The 18,866-nt window shown below is 35.7% G+C and overlaps 2 protein-coding genes across 6 annotated transcripts in view; one reads left to right on the top strand and one right to left on the bottom strand.

The window, feature by feature from the left end:
* LOC111052743 (folylpolyglutamate synthase, mitochondrial) overlaps window positions 1–7,532 on the bottom strand; it is a 37,835-nt gene extending 30,303 nt beyond the window's left edge. The window contains exons 1-2 of the mRNA XM_022339498.2: window positions 7,346–7,532; window positions 569–690 (exon numbers count right to left, since the gene is read on the bottom strand). Coding sequence (XP_022195190.2) covers window positions 569–690; window positions 7,346–7,471 — 248 coding nt within the window. The 5' untranslated portion in view covers window positions 7,472–7,532. The remainder of the gene's footprint in view (window positions 1–568; window positions 691–7,345) is intronic.
* Window positions 7,533–9,134: 1,602 nt separating this feature from the next.
* The window catches only part of LOC120352536 (gastrula zinc finger protein XlCGF17.1-like), a 42,990-nt gene continuing 33,258 nt past the window's right edge, over window positions 9,135–18,866 (top strand). For 2 of the 5 annotated variants that reach the window (XM_039433558.1, XM_039433557.1), the window contains exon 1: window positions 9,135–9,524. In XM_039433558.1, coding sequence (XP_039289492.1) covers window positions 9,513–9,524 — 12 coding nt within the window. In that variant the 5' untranslated portion in view covers window positions 9,135–9,512. The remainder of the gene's footprint in view (window positions 9,525–18,866) is intronic. The other 3 variants (XM_039433555.1, XM_039433554.1, XM_039433553.1) reach the window with 2 other exon arrangements.

Raw genomic sequence — 18,866 nt, 5'->3', positions numbered from 1 at the left:
GAGATATACCAGTATCAGCTGTTTGGGTGGCAAGGCTGAGATCTGGCAACCCTTTTCTCCTATCTTCCTACACTGCCATTATAACGTGGACCTCACTATAGATGGAAATTCGATGAGTGCTACTAGGCCTACACAAAAAAATAATTTACAGCATTTAATTGGGATTTTCGTTTAATAATAATTATTCATTAATTAGAATTTGAACAAATGCAACTTCCAATTTATTTCCATCTCTATTCTTTATGATTTTTCTTTTTAATACCGACAAACAGTTATTAATGTATGAACAATCTGTTAACTAGAGTGATTCACTTGAAACTGTCAGCATTCCTTATAAATAACACTAGCGCTTCCCATTTAACCAATGCTGACAGTTCTAATTGAATATCACTATAGCAGACTGGAGTACTTGCAAATGATGGAACATTAATAGCCAACATTACAACATTAATCAATTTATAGTAAACATTAATAATAATGATGAAACAATTTTTCCATCAGAACTCTTTTAATAGAGAGAATTATTTATAAAAATAACATTTGATTATAAAAAACACATACAACTTACCTTTTTAAAAACACTTTGCACTCCTCTTGGCTTTGTTTCGGAATTCCTGTTTCAACTTTCCTAGTACACTCTTTGAGGTTGATAACATTTGACTGCAGGCAGTTGAGCAGCGTGATAGCATCCTGAAAATCATCGAATCACTATTTAGGACAATTTTCGAATTTGATTTTCTTGGGGAAGAACGTAGCTACTGAATTGAAAACCCACAACAAAATAAGACTTGATTCGAAAGGGTATTTCAAAATAAACTCACCGTATAACTCATCTCGGCAATGAGTTACAAACTTGGCCGAAATTTTTATTAGCTTTGTTTTTTTGAACTTTTGTTAGCCTAGCAGCTAATAAAACAACGTAGTGCTTCAACTCCAATAACTTACACTACTCCGCATTTGATTACTATTATGTAATTAAAATCAAAAAAGAAGATACAGATTGGAAGAGGTTTAGCGTCAGAGCACTGATACCAATTTTCAATGCAATGATAACTAGAGAGTAATTAACAAACCATAAACTCTGATTACTAGCATCAATATTTGGTACAATCAATATCAATACTTTACAGCGCCATAATCTTTTATCTCTTTAGTGACCGATAATAGAATATTTACAAATACCAATTAGCCTAATCACGTTTCAATTTTTAATCGTATTCTGGTGATCTGGTGAACACAGTGTTAACAATGGTGCACGATTCAAGTTATTTATAAAATGTGTGTATTTTTTACTTTCCTTGCCCTATTACCATAGGTAAGGGAAGTATTGCTTTCCGAAAAAAATTAAGGTACCCCAATTTCTAAATTTCTATACGTTTCAAGGTCCCCTGAGTCCAAAAAAGTGGACCAGAAAAAGTTTTTGGGTATGATCTGTATGTGTGTGTGTATGAGTGTATGTGCGTCTGTGTACACGATATCTCATCTCCCAATTAACGGAATGACTTGAAATTTGAAACGAACAATTTCGATCAAATGCGATTCAAGATGGCGGCTAAAATGGCAAAAATGTTGTCAAAAACAGGGTTTTTCACGATTTTCTCGAAAACGGCTCCACCGATTTTGATTAAAGTTATACCTGAAATAGTCATCGATATGATCTATCAACTGCCACAAGTCCCATATCTGTAAACATTTCAGGAGCAAAGTTTATCCATCTATGCAAAGTTTGATTTTAGATTATCAATTATCAGGCTTCAGATACTATTAAAACAAAAAATTTCGAGTGGAATAGATTGAGCATGAGAATCTCTACAATTAATGTTCAGTAACATTTTCACCTAGTATTAAAAACAAGCTCGAAATTCGAGAAATTGTGATTATCCAATTGCAAACTGTTGGCAACTGTTGATTCTATTAAAATAATGTGTAACAGAATTATTCTTGTTTCAAAAATTATCTTGTTTTTCGGTTAATTCTTTGAAAAACATCCTTATCTAGGAGGTTTGTCGAATACTGTCGAATGAGAGTTTCTTTCTCCCATTCGATTTTCTCACTTACTCCCATTCTGTTAACATGGAGCTCGCTCAGTTTCTGTCCTTGTCGCTGCAATTTCTTTCTTGTTCTTCTTCCTGATTAACGGTCGAATAACAATTTTTGGTAGAAAACAGCTAGTTCAAGTCGAGCTCCCGGTGAGAAAGGATGTAACCCCCGCTTCTTATTTTTTTCATGTTTAACTGTAAATTCTGTACTTATTTTGTTCACTAAGTAATGTGAAGTTTTCTATTAATACAAAACCGGTAGTAACTCCATAGTTCACAGTAGTCCTCAAATTTATAATTTAAAATGCCGGTATTCAAATATTACATCAGATTGTTTTAATGCGTGCAAAAACCCGCTATTAAAGGTAATTACTATATATAATAATTCATTGTATTTCTTTTCTATTAATTTTGTGGAAACAAATAAGTTATCATATAAATCTTGAATTTATAAAATTATATATATTGGTTCTTACCCATATCTGAAGAAAGTATTTCCTTAATTTGTTATATTTCTCTGCTCTGGTAGTAATTCTGTTTCGAAGTAAATTTGTCTAAATTTCAAATAATAAGTAAGTAATAGACTTCTTGTTTCTAAAATTCTTGAGTAAATTTTTATTGGAAAATTTAAATAATTCTTTCTATTGTATTAATTTTGTTAAAACTTAATTTTCTACTGTTTATTAAATATTGTATAAGTTATAGTATGTATAGGATTTACAAATGGTTTTTCCTTTATATCCCAAACAGCGGTCGATGTCTACGCTCGAAGTCTATGCTCGATGTCTATGTTGGATGTCCATGCCCGAAGTCCATGATTGAAGCCAGGTCCCATATTCCACGTTCCATGGTGAGGCTGCAAGTCTACATTCGGTGAACCAGACCGATGATTACGAATCCAGGACGTCCAGTCTAGTTATTCTGGTACGAGGACTGGTCCAGACGAATCTGGGAAGATTCCACCGGAGTTCGTAATTGTACAAGCCCGACACACCACAAGATTCGCCATCTTCAAATAATATCGACGTATAAGGATATCAGCCAAACTTCGTAACATCGCCCATATGGATAAAGTGTAAACAGTGCTCGCGAAAAGTAAAATATTGCAAAAGTGTTCATCGATTAAAAGGGTTTTGGGGCGCCCCTCCTCAACATATAAGGTATTTATCTGAATCACTATGTATTGAGATCAAAATGTAATCTGTTTATTTTATATTCATAATTTGTTGCACCGTTTAATCTGTTTTCAATATTTAATTAGATGCTTCTTTTAACTATTGATAACTGTACAATTGATTTGATTCTATATTTAAATTTGTCCAATTCTGTTTATCTTCAAAATTAAATTTAACACACATGCTTACTACCGAATATATAGTTTTTATTACAATACTACCCATTTGCAATGTTTAAGGCCTGTAGACTGCTGTCAAATTAATTAAGTATACGTTAATTGAATTATTCCGGTCTTTCTTACTTTGTGTTGATGGAATTGATTCCTAAATCTGTCGGTTTGAATCCAGTTTCGTTAGCATACAGTGGAAGGATTGAATAAAACAAAATAAAAACGTTTCAAATGATTCACTATGAAGAGATAGCAGACCTCGTGTGTCTCCAGCGTTATTGCCCTATCACCAGCTGGCTCAAATCATTGAATAGTAGACTTGAGATGTGCGGGAACACTAGCGTCAGGTGATCAATTTTCATAACGGCAAGGAAAGTTGTGTGAGTGCGCCACACCAGATTTTTTTTATTTCGGATGATGCCGACATGAGCTTTTTGCTTGTGCGTGGGTAATGGGGAAGTGCGAGAGTGATTTGATGAGATGATCAAACGTCCATGCCAATTCGATGGGATTCGAACCCACAGCCAGGTAGCACTAGCAGACTGAAGCATGCAACAACGTCTTAGTCGATTCGGCTATCCTGGCTGGTTATTAATGTTGATACGTGTCTTTGTACGAAAGGAGTGAATAGTTTTTAATAAAAACTGTTACCAGTGTAAGTTTAGTTATAAACCCAATGCGACTCCCGCTCCAGCATATCACCAGGAACTGATTAAAAAAGGAATTTATATATTAGTTTAAAAGATATTATGCGTTAATTTGAAAATGTGTTACGAATATTGTTGTGTTGTAGTTTCCATGGTATTTCAACTCTTGTGTATTGTGTATGATTTTGATCCGTGAGGTCACAGCACATAGCACAGAATATGGGTGTTACATTGAGGCACCTCTATCTCGACTTTGCCCAATACCTCTACAGTACCTCGTCAATATGCAAGCACCCTTGAGGTGCAATTCCTAAGCGATGAAAGTAACAATTCTAAGTGCCGGTTACACAAAGTCTGGTTAAATTTTAACCGTGATTAATTCCACGAGAACCAATCAGAGAAGCCGTCTTTTCAAAAAAGCCTTCTCTGATTGGTTAAAAGCCTTCTCTGATTGGTTCTTGTGGAATTAATCACGGTTAAAATTCGAATTTTGTGCAAACGGACATAAGAGTTTATCAGGATTGATGTATCCAGACAGTTAAAGAACTAGATTAAAACGAAAGAGAAACCTTTTGATGTATTAACAAGGCTTTATCAAACGTTAATGACAACTTAAATGAAACATGCAATTGATTTTCCTAGTAACTAGAGCTTATGATTATAGATCATATGATCAATATCATCACATTCACTCCACCTAGGAGAATGAATGTTCATAGTCCTTTAAATAAGTTGGAAGCCTTTTTGTCCTTGTGCTTCTTCGATTGCTGTTAGCTTCACTAATGTCAGGCTCTTGAACTGAATGCGGACCCTCCGTTCCTTGGATGTCTGGGGATACAATTCCGGAATACCCTTCTGACTTTGATTCTGACTCTGGCTCTTGAACTCTGGAAGGATCTGGGAATGATGGTGGTTCTTCTACTTCTTCCGAGCTGGCTATGGGCACAGTGGGAGCTAGATCCCTCGTAGACACTGTCTTTTCTCTCCCATCTGAAAATTGTACGTGAGCGTATTCACCATTTCCTTGAAGCAGTGTAACCTCTTCAACAAGCGGGTCATACTTCGATGTTCTCACGTGCTTTCTGAGTAATACGGGTCCTGGTGAGATGAGCCAGGACGGAGTTGATCCGCCATTTCCTGTTCGTCTAGGAAACCGGAATATTCTTTCGTGTGGAGTTTCATTGGTGGATGTACATAGTAGGGACCTGATCGCATGGAGTGCTTCTTGTAGGCAGTCCTCCCAGTGTGTGATTGGGAGTTTTCTAAATTTTAGAGTCAATTGAACTGTTTTCCATATTATCCCGTTGTATCTTTCAGCTTGCCCATTCCCTCTTGGATTAGAGGGTGTTGTTCTGCTGCAAGCAATCCCATTCATTGTTAAGTAGCTCTTGAGTTTCTGAGACATGGAAGATGGTCCTTGATCTGAGTGAATATAAGCTGGTGTTCCAAACATAAAAAATATACTTTCCAAGGCCTTAATAACAGTTGTGGAAGACATATCAGGGCAAGGTATAGCTAGAGGGTACCTACAGTATTCATTGATCACTGTCAGAATGTAATGATTTCTGGTTTTTGAAGGTATTGGACCCTTGAAGTCTAAGTTGAGGCGTTAAAATGGTGATGTAGCTTTGATCAGAGTTCCTTTGTGGGTGTAAAATTTCGGTTTTATTTTCAGCACACACTCTGCATTGATTTAAGGCCTGTCGTATCTCATCAAGGGAGAATAGCAGATTTTTACTTTTTATCCAGTGATAAAATCTGGCTGTACCTGGATGACAGAGTGTTTCATGGTATCTCTGGAGGTTTTCTATTCTATTTGTTACGTTAGCGCACATTCGGGATAAAGCATCTGCTGTTACATTCTCTTTTCCAGGGCGGTAGGTGATGTCATATGTGAAACAGGAGAGTTCTAAGCGCCAGCGACGGATTTTTTCATTTTTTTAATTTTACTCTGGTGATGTTTGGAAAATATGAAAGCGACTGATCTTTTTGATCTGTGATAAGTTGGAAGTGTTGCATTAGAAGAAAGTGACGCCATTTACAGATGGCTTCAACTATGGCACAAGCTTCTTTTTCTGTTGCTGGATGATGCCGTTCTGTTGCTGATAGGGTGCGGGAAAAGAAAGCAACAGGTTTGCCCAATTGTGATAGAGTAGCAGCTATACAACATTTGATGCATCGGTTTCTACAACAAAGGGAGCTTCTGGATCAATGGAAACTGCCATTGTATAGAGTATAGATTGTTTCATAGCTTCAAACAATAAAATGGTAGTTTGATTCAGTGGGAATGTAGTTTGAATTGGAGGCTGTATCTTGTCAGAGAAATTGTGAATAAATTTTGAATAGTGAGAGAACATACCAAGTACTCTTTTCATTGAAGCTGCATTCGTCGGCGGGGGGAAGGATTTCAGTGATTCTAGTCTGTTACAGAATCACTAGTAATACAGTGTGTTTTTAACAGAAGTATAAAAGTGCAATTTCTTAGCGACGACTCAAAACGTGCGACTAGAGCCGCCGGGCTAGAGCACATAACCTAGACCGATTCGATAATTAATTGTATTTAACTTAAGCTTTATCTAAGGGTGTGATCACATTGAATCCGTACAATTGCACGTCAGATCATGCATGAGCCAAAAAACAAATTTTGAAAAGTGCCATTGAATGATTACAACACGTTGTGACTTGCATTTAGCTGCTAACACTAAAAGCACTAACAAGTGCAAGCGCAAGAGTGTCCTAATTGTTTCTTCCAGATTCTGTTTCTCATCTGCAGATCTGCACACTTGGTCATACATAACCAAGTTTGCACTTGCACATACTCGAATTCAATGTGATCACACCCTAATAATAAAACTTGAATAAAATTCATAACTTTTTGGAAAAGTACAGAGTTACTCAAGTCGCCATTGTTTATAATTATAATATATTGTATCCATGGTGGCAGTTCTGAATTTGATTCTCATTTTACCAAGGAAAGTTTTAAATGAAGATCTGTGATTTATGTTACGGCAGCTAGTTGAGTAAGGTAACCTATAAATCTTTTCACAAACCTGTTGGTAAAAATAACATGAGTCTGACAGAAGACAACAAGACAGGCGTTACTTATGAAAGATAGCAGTTACCGTAAGAACGGTACATCAAACAATGAACCAGTGAACATAATAATAATGATGGTATAAAATCATAATGTTGAATTAGGCAATAGGCACTGCAGATATCAAAGTTTATAAGTGATGTATCAAAAAATGCATGCAAAGCAAGTAAATAAACTAACAAATGTTAGTTATGTAAGTTTGAGGACATCAATAGCCTACCTTGTATTCTGTTGTATTTTCATTAGATACCACACTTCTAGAAAATAGCCGCTCAATAGTTGGTATGTCAGTCGACATTCTTTGGAGTGCCGATAACAACTTACGAGGAAATAATGAGATTGACATTGCAATACTTAATATTATAACCTATCTTCCCGCGGATGAAAAACGTGTTCTTGTTACTCTAGTTATATCGAGTCTCGAAAGCTCAGTCAACATCGATGGTACATCGACAATTCAAATATAGATTTTTGTCGATCGACATTCTTTGAGCACAAACGTACGTTTGCCTCGGGTGAGCATACTTGTATGGGCTTGCATTCGCACGTCTGGACACTGTTTGCTGAGGCATGTGGGCGAACCGGGATCCTGTTGGTATTTTGGCGTGCTCAAAGGCGCCTCGGGCGAGCATTGAATGTACGTGTGGACGCGATTTTGCCATACGGGTGAGGCAAAACGAAAACATTGAAGGCGTCATAACCTAATTACAATGAATTAGGTTAATGAATGACAAATCAAATTGTGATCCAATAACTAATTGTAAATTGTAGGATTTTTGTAATTTTGTAGGATATGTGGAATGTCAAATATTTAAATAGAAACATGCATGGAGTATATAATTTGTATCATGATTAACAAATTTAGAACTGTTTAATTTAAGTGAAAATAGCTTCTCTACAGAGTTCCTACAAGAAAGTATAGCTCACAGGTCATATTTTTCTGTGGCTATCAAAAATCTTCTTGTGTTTGTTTTATTATATCAATCAGAGTTGGTGATTAAAATTGTAATCTCCAATATGATATTATACGTTTTAGATAGCTAGGCTATCTATAGTAAGATTTATTCAAACTTTGAACTAGTAGGCTATTCCTTGGTAAATCTTGAAGCTAATCTTTTAAAGAATCTTGTTTTGTCATGTGTATGAGCAGAGTTAGTTTAAAATGGACAGCAATTCAGTATTTGATTCAATTTATGGCTGATTTCGTTAAAGAAGACTGTAAATTTTGTGGGACAGTGTTAAGTGCTTTGATGAGGTCATCAAAACTTCTGGAATTGTTGTAGAAATTTTCTTTTTTGACATTCAGAATAGATATTGGAAACCAACAAATGAATCGCCTAATGCCAAGAATCTCAAAGTTACGGTCAATCGTTCTTGGTGCTTTCCCCAATCGTGCTTTCCTCATAATGGTATCATTTGTTTGAATAACTAGTTGGATTAGATTCAGTATATTAACAAAATAATGTTTTGACATCCCAATAAAGTTTGAATTGTCAATCTTATATCTTATGTCATGTAGCAATTTATTTCCTTACTTCAACCTACAATCGTTCAACCCACCAACATCGTTTGTTAAGTTTCATTTTTGATTTTATTATACAAGTCATTGAAATAAATTACACAGCTGCATTTAATTTTTAATAATATTATCTTCAATGATGGAATGACGCCATTGTTGTCATGATGTCATTGTTGTTTTATTTTCGATTTTATTATACAAGTCATTAAAATAAATTACACAGCTGCATTTAATTTGTAATAATATTATCTTCAATGATGGAATGACGCCATTGTTGTCATGACGTGGAAATTTACATCTACCATGTCTTCCTGTCGTCTGCAAATCAGATAGCTTTTTGAATGCCGAGGTATACGTGGAACGCGTCCACAAGGACGTACAGTGGATGCCGAGGCATGTGTACATACGATTGTTCGCGCGAATCTGTATGGACGTATGTACAAGGCTCACACACGTCCGTACGGGGCCGCGGAATTGGGAATATCTGGAACTCAAAATATCAATGTTAAAAGTCCTATGCTTTCCAATTCCACATACTTTCAATTCCACCAGCTGACAAGTTATTTTGAGTTCCGCCGGCCTGCACGATATTCGGAGTTCCGCCTGTCAACATATTCGGAGTTCCATATATTTCCAATTCCGGCCAGCTGCAAGATATTTTGAGTTCCAGATATTCCCAATTCAGGCGACCCTTCTGGGTCTGTGCCACAGCCACTGATTCTGCTTTACTTTCTTCTTGATAGTAATCAGAAGGAAGTTTCGTTTTCTCTTATAACAATATCCTTACAACTCAAATCTATAATTAATCTTTTATACAAAAAAAGTATAAAATATTGATAACTTACACCTTTTTTCTTTCAAGAAACTAATGGATGAATCGGTAAGTACTTTGAAATAAATTTCACTTGATCATAACCTAAAACAACTGTATTGTGAATATTGTTGATCTACTCTATATAAATGCAGATGAAAATAATAATTTTGTACTTCTGAGTTATCTTTCAAAAAGATGAATAATTTTTTCCAATTGAAAAAAAATATTCTAATTCAAAACTTGTTTGTGAATTTCATGTCTGTGACAGCAAAATTGATCACTGAGCTGTAGGCTTATCTTCCGCATTATGCTTTAAGAATTAAGATTTTGTTAAAGTTGAGTATGACCAATCCAATAAATGCCCTTTATTGTTTCTAGTGTCATATGTATCTGTTCAAATCTATATAGCCTAAATAAAAATCGTGCTTTAAATTTTTACATTCAATAACTTTTTTTGTGTGCATCGAATTTGTAAAATTAGTAGAAATAGTAAAATATGAATAAATAAATATAAAACTAAGCACATGGAAAGTCCATATTGAGATGTAAATGTAAATACTGATTGTTGGATAATTTTCATAAAAATATAGTAATGCATCAGATTAAGCTAAGGCTAAACACACCTGATGAGGCGCGGCTTGGTGAAACAAAGTGTTGATCTTAGGGAGATTACCGTTCCACGCCATGCCCTATTCAGTGTGTGTGAGTTCTTCCATTCAAACCAATAAGCAAGAAGCAACTGCATGTTGAGGAGATAAGGATGAGGTGGTTTGGGCATGTACAGCGACGGGACGAGGATTATGTTGGACGAAGAGTGCAGGATTTTGTTTTGGATGGTGTGAGAGGACGAGGTAGACCTAGGATGAGGTGGGGAGATAGAATAGCGACTGACTTGTGGGAGAGTGGTTGGAGGAGAGAGGAAGCATTGGATAGGGCTTTGTGGAGAGGCAGACTAAGAGAAAGGAATGTCGACCCCATTCAAATGGGATAAAGCACAGTCAAAGAAGAAGGAGAAGAACTGCATGCAAAATGCTGCATCGCGCCTCCTCAGGTGTGCATCCAGCTAAAGTTTGTCATGAGATGCATTAACCATTTGGCGGTATGAAGTTTGCCGGGCCAGCTAGTCTAGAATAGAATACATTTTATTTCACTTGCTCAAAATGCAATACAATATGAATATATAGTACATAGTATATATTTATGCATGATAGTTATAGAATATAATTACAAAGCATTAAAAAAATAAAAATATATAAATACATACCTAGCATATTACTTATTTATGTTTATAAATAATAATACTGTACATTTTAAATTTGACGAGAATTTTGTATTGTGACCAAATGAACATAGAAAAAACATCTCGAAAATACCAATATATTATATGAATTGACATTGCACAACCAAAAAAATTATGAATTATATGCAAGTGGATTGTATGCATAATATTGATGCAAGTAGAATAAATACTAGCTTGCAAAGTGAGAGAAATATCACTTGAGTGGAAGCAGGAGGGATCACACATTACAAAAATTATAAATGCCTAATAAGACTCAAATTTTGAGGTACAAAATTATTCAAAGGGTGGATAATCAAGTTCAATGTGGCACAATAAACCATTCCTCAACATCATTTGGATGAGCTTCAAAAAGACAAGGCTTCAGTTTGGATTTAAATTTTTTTAAGGTTCTCAAATTTTTAATTTTTGTTGGCAGAATATTGTAGAACTTCGGCCCAAGAAATAGAAAGCACTTCTGAAAGAGAGAACAGCTTGCTTTAGGGCATCTCACCAATCCCAGAGTTATCTGTCGTGTTTGATGGAAATGATTACTCTCAACCATGGGCTTACCATAGCTTCCACTCATCCTGTAGAATAGAGCTAGGACCTTGAAGATGTACATTGTCTGAGAGACAATGCATTTTTCTGTTTGAAGAAAGGGAAAGAATGTGTTTGTCTGTGAACTCCAAATATAACTCAAACAGCTGCTTTTTGTAATGTAATTATTGATTTGATGAGTAAGAGTATGTTAAAGCCCAGCATGCAATCCCATAATCCATTTTGGAGTTGAGAAAAGCAAAGTATAGTTGATGCAAAATATTTGGGGGAAGGAATTGCCTTAGGTTATAGAAAACTCTTAACAAGTAGAATAGATGCTTCCTTAGACCCAGAACAAGGATATTCCATGACAATTTATCATCTACAATCAACCCAAGATATCTTATAAGACTGATTTCTTTCTACAACAGTGCAGTTACACTGCATCCTACTGCTTTTAATTTCATGATAAAAAAGAGGGACATTCAACACGAGTGGTGATGACAAAGAAAAAGTTGATTAATTTGTTTTTGCAGCATTTAGTGTTAACTTATTGTAATCAAACCAAAGGCGGAGTGTATCAAGATCTTGCTGCATCATCACTTGCAGTTCATCAACACTTTTACAGGGTGTCCACGCGGCGGGATACCGGGAAATCCGGGAATTGTATGTGAATTTCATGTGGGCGGGAAATGTATGGGAATTTTATCGAGATACGGGAATTTTTTGACACTTCCGTCAACTGCCTAATTGTATATTAAGGATAGAGTTGAAATTTAGCCAGTGGAGGAGTGGTGTATTAGGGTTGTAATGGTATCGGTAAATTGTTGGTTGAAGTAATTTGATTTATGATGTAATTTAAAATTTGTAACAAAATAATTAATATTGATTGTATTCAACAAGAATTACAGGTCCTAACTCTCTAGGAGTTGGATACAGACATTAATAAAAGATAATGCTGTTATATTATAATTGATAAATAAGATGTACTGATCAAATAAATGAGGGGTTAAATATCGCTTGGCTAACGAGAGGTTAAATTTGGATCTTACTCTTTATCTCATGAGAAAGGTTTTAATTGTAAAATAATTAAATGTAGAATGAATAATATAATATTTATTGATTATTCAAAAGAGAAAACACATCTATTGCACTTTGAAATCAAAAGTAAGGAAATTCTAATCCATTTTATTTATATTTCTATAAAATTTTTAAAATTCATCAATTCTCTCACCATCTAGTAAATGTTGTGGGGGAAATTTGGTTCTTATTTTTTCCCCATGCTGAACCACTACCTCTGTGAACAAAGCCATAGTGCATTCGTGTGACATCAGAACAGGTAGGGCTCCTAGGCCAATAGAAACACTAGCTGATATAGATCAGTTGAAATCAACTAATTTTTATTGGTGTAGGAGCCTTAACTGTGCTGTCGTCACACGAATTCACTACGGCTTTGTTTACGGAGGTAGTGGCTGAACACACTGAGTCTTAGCTAATATCAGGACCTCCTATATACTACCGGACCTGAGCCTAGAAAACAAATGGCCGCCGTATGTGGTGGTCTTATAGAAATTCCTATTGAGAAAAAATCACTAATCAGCTGTTTCCAGCGTCTTAGTTTGTCAAAATCTCAATTCTTCTAGTTGCCATTTAGAATATCATTGCAGGCCACCACATACGGTGGCCATTTTTTTGTAGGCGCAGGTCCGGTATATCGGAAGTCCTGCTAATATTCAATACTTAAAGTAATTATTCTCACAAAGTAATGACCGTGCAAACTTGGGCAACGCCATTTTCTAGGCCCTTGACGCTTGACGCTCAGACGCTCCCTGTGTGTATCATGAACGCTCTGACCATGCCATGCCATGCTGTCAAGTGGTGAATCTCTCCCAATTTTAAAATGAAACATATCTGTTCTGTTGATTTATTTTACTAATTTCGGCTTCAAATAACCAGTTCTTGTAGTGTCAATGATATCTGAAATAATTTCAATACATAATACTGTTCCAATCACTGATTTTTTTCTAAATACTATTAGAATATTATTTGATTTGGATTCTCTTATCATACTTTCTTGTGAATCAATAATTGATCACCCATTTTGAATCGATAGGTACTAAATAAATTAAAACCAATTGGAGAATTCAATCAAACAGGCTCTAGGATATTATAATATATTTGGTAACAAAAGTATTTAGAGTAGTTATAATAGCCTATCACGAAAAATTAATATTATCCACCTTGCTTATCCGGTTTTGATCAGGGTCATTTCAAATAAGCAACATATTGGATAAACTGTTTTCATCTGCTTGATTTTTTTGTCTTTAATAATTAAACTTATGTACTTGCAATATGAAAACGCATTCTTTGATGTGTTCATATTTGCATCAATAAATTTTAAATCTCTATGATATTTCTACTCAAATATAAGTTTTTTAGCCCCTCTCTTAAGCCATTTAAGCCATTAAGTTAAGTCACTGATAGACTGACTGACGCACTGTACAGTCGGCCAAAAACGCTGTGGAGTGTTGTGCAGAGTACAGTTCAGTACTGTTCTGAATGTTGCAAGTCGATGAAAATAACACTCCCTTATACCTTGATCAAAACTTTTCTATTGACTAGCAGGTAACCCGTGCTCCACAAGGGTCTATTTCAAAACTTGACAAACTGAAAACTTGACGTAATGAAAACTTGAAGTATTTAAAATAGGCATATAACCATCCTCGGTTAATTAAGAATCTGTATGCAAAATTTCAAGTTAATCAGCCCAGTAGTTCAGACGTTTCCTATCCCGTACCAATATAAGCCAGTTCTTTACTTTATTATAGTATAGATTGGTGAGCCTAAAAAGGTCCTATCCACCTAAGTAAGTTTTTTTGGGTTGCCAAAACATAGACACCTTTTGGGGGGAATCATTCAACTCTACCCACTTTTTCGTGAAATAACAATGATCAATGGTTCCTACCCATAAAAATCGATGGCAAGTAGAAAATATTTATAAAGGAGTTACATTTTGTGAGTTAGAATATGCTGTAGTATTTATTAAAATAAATTGGATATGGAAATTACAGAATCTATTCCAGTCAACTTATGGTTAGGTGGAGGAATCAATTATTAGTTTAAAAATAACAAAATGATTATAATTTTAAAATGGAATAATTGTCATGATACTGAGTTCTTAGTCAACAATATTTTGATATTGAAATTTATCCAATCATTAATTTTTCAAAAATTAATCTATATGCATTAACCATTATTTATCGATTCCTATAAATTTATTATTCATGACAATAAATTGTTAAAAATATAGATTAAATTAAATGAGAAGAGGGCTATGCTGTATTAATGTTCGCGAAAGTATTCACATGTTTTCCACTTGTGATGGATAGCCAAAATTGGACCGCAAGCTGCACGGCAGATTTTGAATTTCAATTAGTTTTAAATTTAAAGTTTAGGATACAGTCATGGGTTCCATCTTTTAAACTTTTTGTTGTTTATTTTATTATGCCTTTTATACCTTTCTTAAGTTATTTGGTTCTATTTTTACTTTTGGTTTAACATATTTTTCTGTTCAACCATATTTCTCATCACTTTGATCATACAAAACTGGAAAATTCCGTATCTCTTCAATAAGTTTTTCACTCTCTATGTTGAATGAGCCTGCACCATCACCGTCAAAAAGTAAACTGAACTAGTCGGTGACGGTGCTGTCGCGGTGCGGTAGTATGTGTCCCTACAGGTTTGAAAGCATTTGTTTTTTCACTCGCCGTAGTACGTCCGACACTCGGCCGTGCCGCGGCGCGGGCTCGGTGCGGTTATGCATGTCCCAGCCATAAAAGAGCGGCTAGAGGCACAGCGAACGGTTCGGAGAACAGCGAGGCGGTTGTTTTCAACAGTGTTAACATTATGAAACATATGGCTAATGTTCGCTGCATGGCAGATTGTACGATTCGCTACGCTGTTTGATGTAATCAACAATATCGTCTGATTGCCACAATTCAATTAATGTATAATTCAAATTGTGGCAAATCGGAAGATATTGAAAATTTTGATTGCAAAATTGGTTCTAGACTTTTCTAATTTATCCAAACAATATGTTGAAAAATCAGAACTACAATATATATTGCAAACACCAATGTATATACCAGTAGTGACTGGACTATAATGTTTTAAAGGGTAAAGGGTAGGATAGGGAGTTTCGTTTTTTCTTCTAAATTGCCTTTTTTATATTATTCGAAATACAGTGTACAGTTTTAATCATATAATGGTGCTACATTTTGATGGAAAACATACTTGTGCACTTTTGAAATTGTTATTTAAGAGTATTATATTTTTCCAAATCTACCCCCCTTCTAAGTACTAATGAATCCATTCATGATGCAATGAAAAACTCTATTATTAAAACTTACCCCGGCTGATGATCTAGGCCTATGCTGTAAGTCAGAGTGAATTTTACCTATAGGTTTGGGTGGTAAAAGGGTAAAGGAGAGAATTAAGGAAAAGAGAAATGTAAATAAGATCACCTGACTCTGATTATTTATGATGTAGCCAGGCACTGCAGAGAGTTGTTGAATCATGTATGGAATTCTGCTTCTCAATTTTACTAGGTATTCACTACTACTTTCAATATATAAAAAATACTCAAATTCTCACATGTACTTTAAAATCAATTATTACTCCCTATGATCGGAGACACGGAATTACAATTAATAATTTATGATAGAAATACAAATTAACAAACCAACCTAACCAACCTTACTGTAGCCACCCTTACAATTCCGTCTGATCCGGGAAATACCTCCTCAATCACACACATTGGCCACTTCAAAGGGGGTAGATTAGGCTGGTCCACTATCACCACCATTCCGACTGTGAGCGATGCTGTATCTTTACACCACTTCTGTCTGATTAGTGACAACAATAAATGCGGCTCTGCATGACAGTTTGTTTTATGATAGTGATCAATCAACAATGTGACAAAGTGATCTGTTTTCGGTAAAACAATTTGATGACAACTATCAAACTCAATGCTCGCATTCTGCAAGTGACCACCAACTCGAATAAGCTCGCTATCTAAAAAGGGGGATAACTACTGAAAACGAGTAGGACAATCTTTTCCATTTTTCAATAAATTCAGTTCTGATGAAAAATGAATTTTTTGAACCACTCTGCACAAATACAACTCGGCTATCTCCAAGTCCGAAGTTCCTGGTTTCGGTAATATTCGTACAGCCTTCAAAACAATGACAACAACACACAACAAATTATTATAGTTGGAACAGCGCTCAATCAGACGATAGATTACATTATCAGACAAATTTTCTGACTCGAATACAGTCAATACAGTGTTCTTTTTCGCCTCTGGCGGATTTTTTAGCTCGACAAATTCCGTATCAACTGGTCAATAACTCTCATCCATAGACAACCACTCAGGCCCCGTCCTGATTCACAAATTGTGCTCTACAAGGTCGCGCGGAGTCAAGCCTCTCGACAAACAATCCACTGGATTCTCCACACCTGCTATGTGCATCCACCGATCAATCAGACAATCTTGAATCCGGGAAACTCTATTTGCGACAAAAGTTTGCCACTGAGATGGTGATGCTCCAATCCAATGAAGTGTAACAGTGGAGTCTGAAAACACTTACTCTCGATCCACTTGACAACTTTTGTGAATTAACAACACAGTAGTGTTCAATAGCTCACTCAGAAGGACTGCCGCACATAATTCCAATCGTGGTATAGAGACTGTCTTTGAAGGAGCTACTTTAGACTTAGCACACAATAATGAAATCTGAGTCAAATGATCACTACTTTGAGTCTTCAAATAAATTACAGCACCATAGCCCAATTCTGAAGCATCACAAAAACCAATCAATTGTATGGGTGAATCAGATGATACTCCAACATATCTGGAAATAGACAACTTTGAAAGGCAATTAAACTCTCTTTGGCAGTTTTCCCACAATGTTTGAATCTCAATAGGTGCAATTTCATCCCAATCTAGACTTAATTTCCACAATTTGCCCATTAGACATTTCAGAAACAAAGTCAAAGGAGCTAGAAGACCAAGTGGATCAAATATTCTCGCAACAGTGGATAGTATGTTACGCTTTGTTGTGTCCTGTTCTGAATTCACGAGAAAGTTAAATACGTCAGTACTAGGCTGCCATTCAAGTCCCAAAATAGCCAATGTACTAGCCTCAAATTCCTTTCCGAGAGAGGATTTTTCACTATCCAACATTTTTGACAACATTTCCAGAGAATTTGATGCCCACTTTGTCAATTCAAAACCTCCCTTTTTAAACAATTCTTTAGACTGATGATAGAGTGCGTCTGCTTCATGTAATGATGGAACTGACGTGACTAAATCATCCATGAACATCAAACACGGGATTCTTTTCTCTGCGATCAGAAAATTTTCACCCTCTTCTTGTACTAATTTATGTACTGTTCTCAGCGCTAAATAAGGCGAGGAAGTGATACCAAACACTACACAATTCAACTCATAAATCTCGACTGGATCATCAGGAGAAAATCTCCATGAAATTCGCTGAAAACGGCGACAAGGCTCATCAACAACAATCTGATGATACATCTGTTTGATGTCCGCTGCTAAGGCTATCGCGAAAAGATGAAAAAACAACAACAAAGAGAAAATAACCGTCTGCAATTTTGGTCCCACATGCAAGACATCATTCAGAGATAGGCCGGTTACCATTCTAGCACTCGCAACGAAGACTATACACAACAGTGTACTTGTACTGTGAGCTTTAACGATACAGTGATGAGGAATATAATATTCCTATTTATCTGACTGATCATTCACTAAAGACATATGACCCTGCCTCAAATAGTCAACCATAATTACATGATACACAATTTTTACACTTTCAGAATGAGCAAGATGTTTTTCCAAGTTTAACAGTCTTCGTTTCGCCATTGAGAACAAATCTCCTAGATTATCAGATGATTCCAAAAATGGTAATGATACCACAAACCGACCAGAGTCCAAACAACGAACTGACGATTTAAATTGATTTTCACAATCAATTTTGTTCACAGTGAGAGAACTCTTAGCCTTAGGACATACTTCAATTTCCCAGAATTTTTGTACAAGATTGTCCAATGATGGATTACAAACAAACAAACAACTATCATCTCCATCATTGTCTAATGCGTTCACAACTGGTGTGCGGCCCATCACAATATGGCCAAACACACTGTTGACAGTTTTAACTGGGCCTAAACGTTCAGTAGACTGCTTATCTTTCAACAATTCTGGGATCAACTCGGCGCCAATAATGCCATCAATATAACTAGGTAAATAATATTGTGTATCAGCAAGATCAAGACCTTTCAAATATGACAATTTAGATCTGTCTACTCTTCGAGAAGGCAATTTATCGACAATATGATTTACAACCAATGCTTGTATAGAAAAAGAACAGCTGGCTCTGTGAGAGAGGAAAGCATAAAGGCCGTTTCACCCCGCACCACTCTGACCCTCCGCCAAAACAATTAACTGTTGTCGCCAGATGTGTTATCAATAATCCGAAACCGGTGCATTCATGATGCAATGAAAAACTTTA

This window comes from Nilaparvata lugens, chromosome 7, assembly GCF_014356525.2.
Source record: "Nilaparvata lugens isolate BPH chromosome 7, ASM1435652v1, whole genome shotgun sequence".
Classification (NCBI taxonomy): domain Eukaryota; kingdom Metazoa; phylum Arthropoda; class Insecta; order Hemiptera; family Delphacidae; genus Nilaparvata; species Nilaparvata lugens.
The sequence above is the reverse complement of the archived record's forward strand: the minus strand, read 5'-3'. Positions and strand labels throughout refer to the sequence as shown.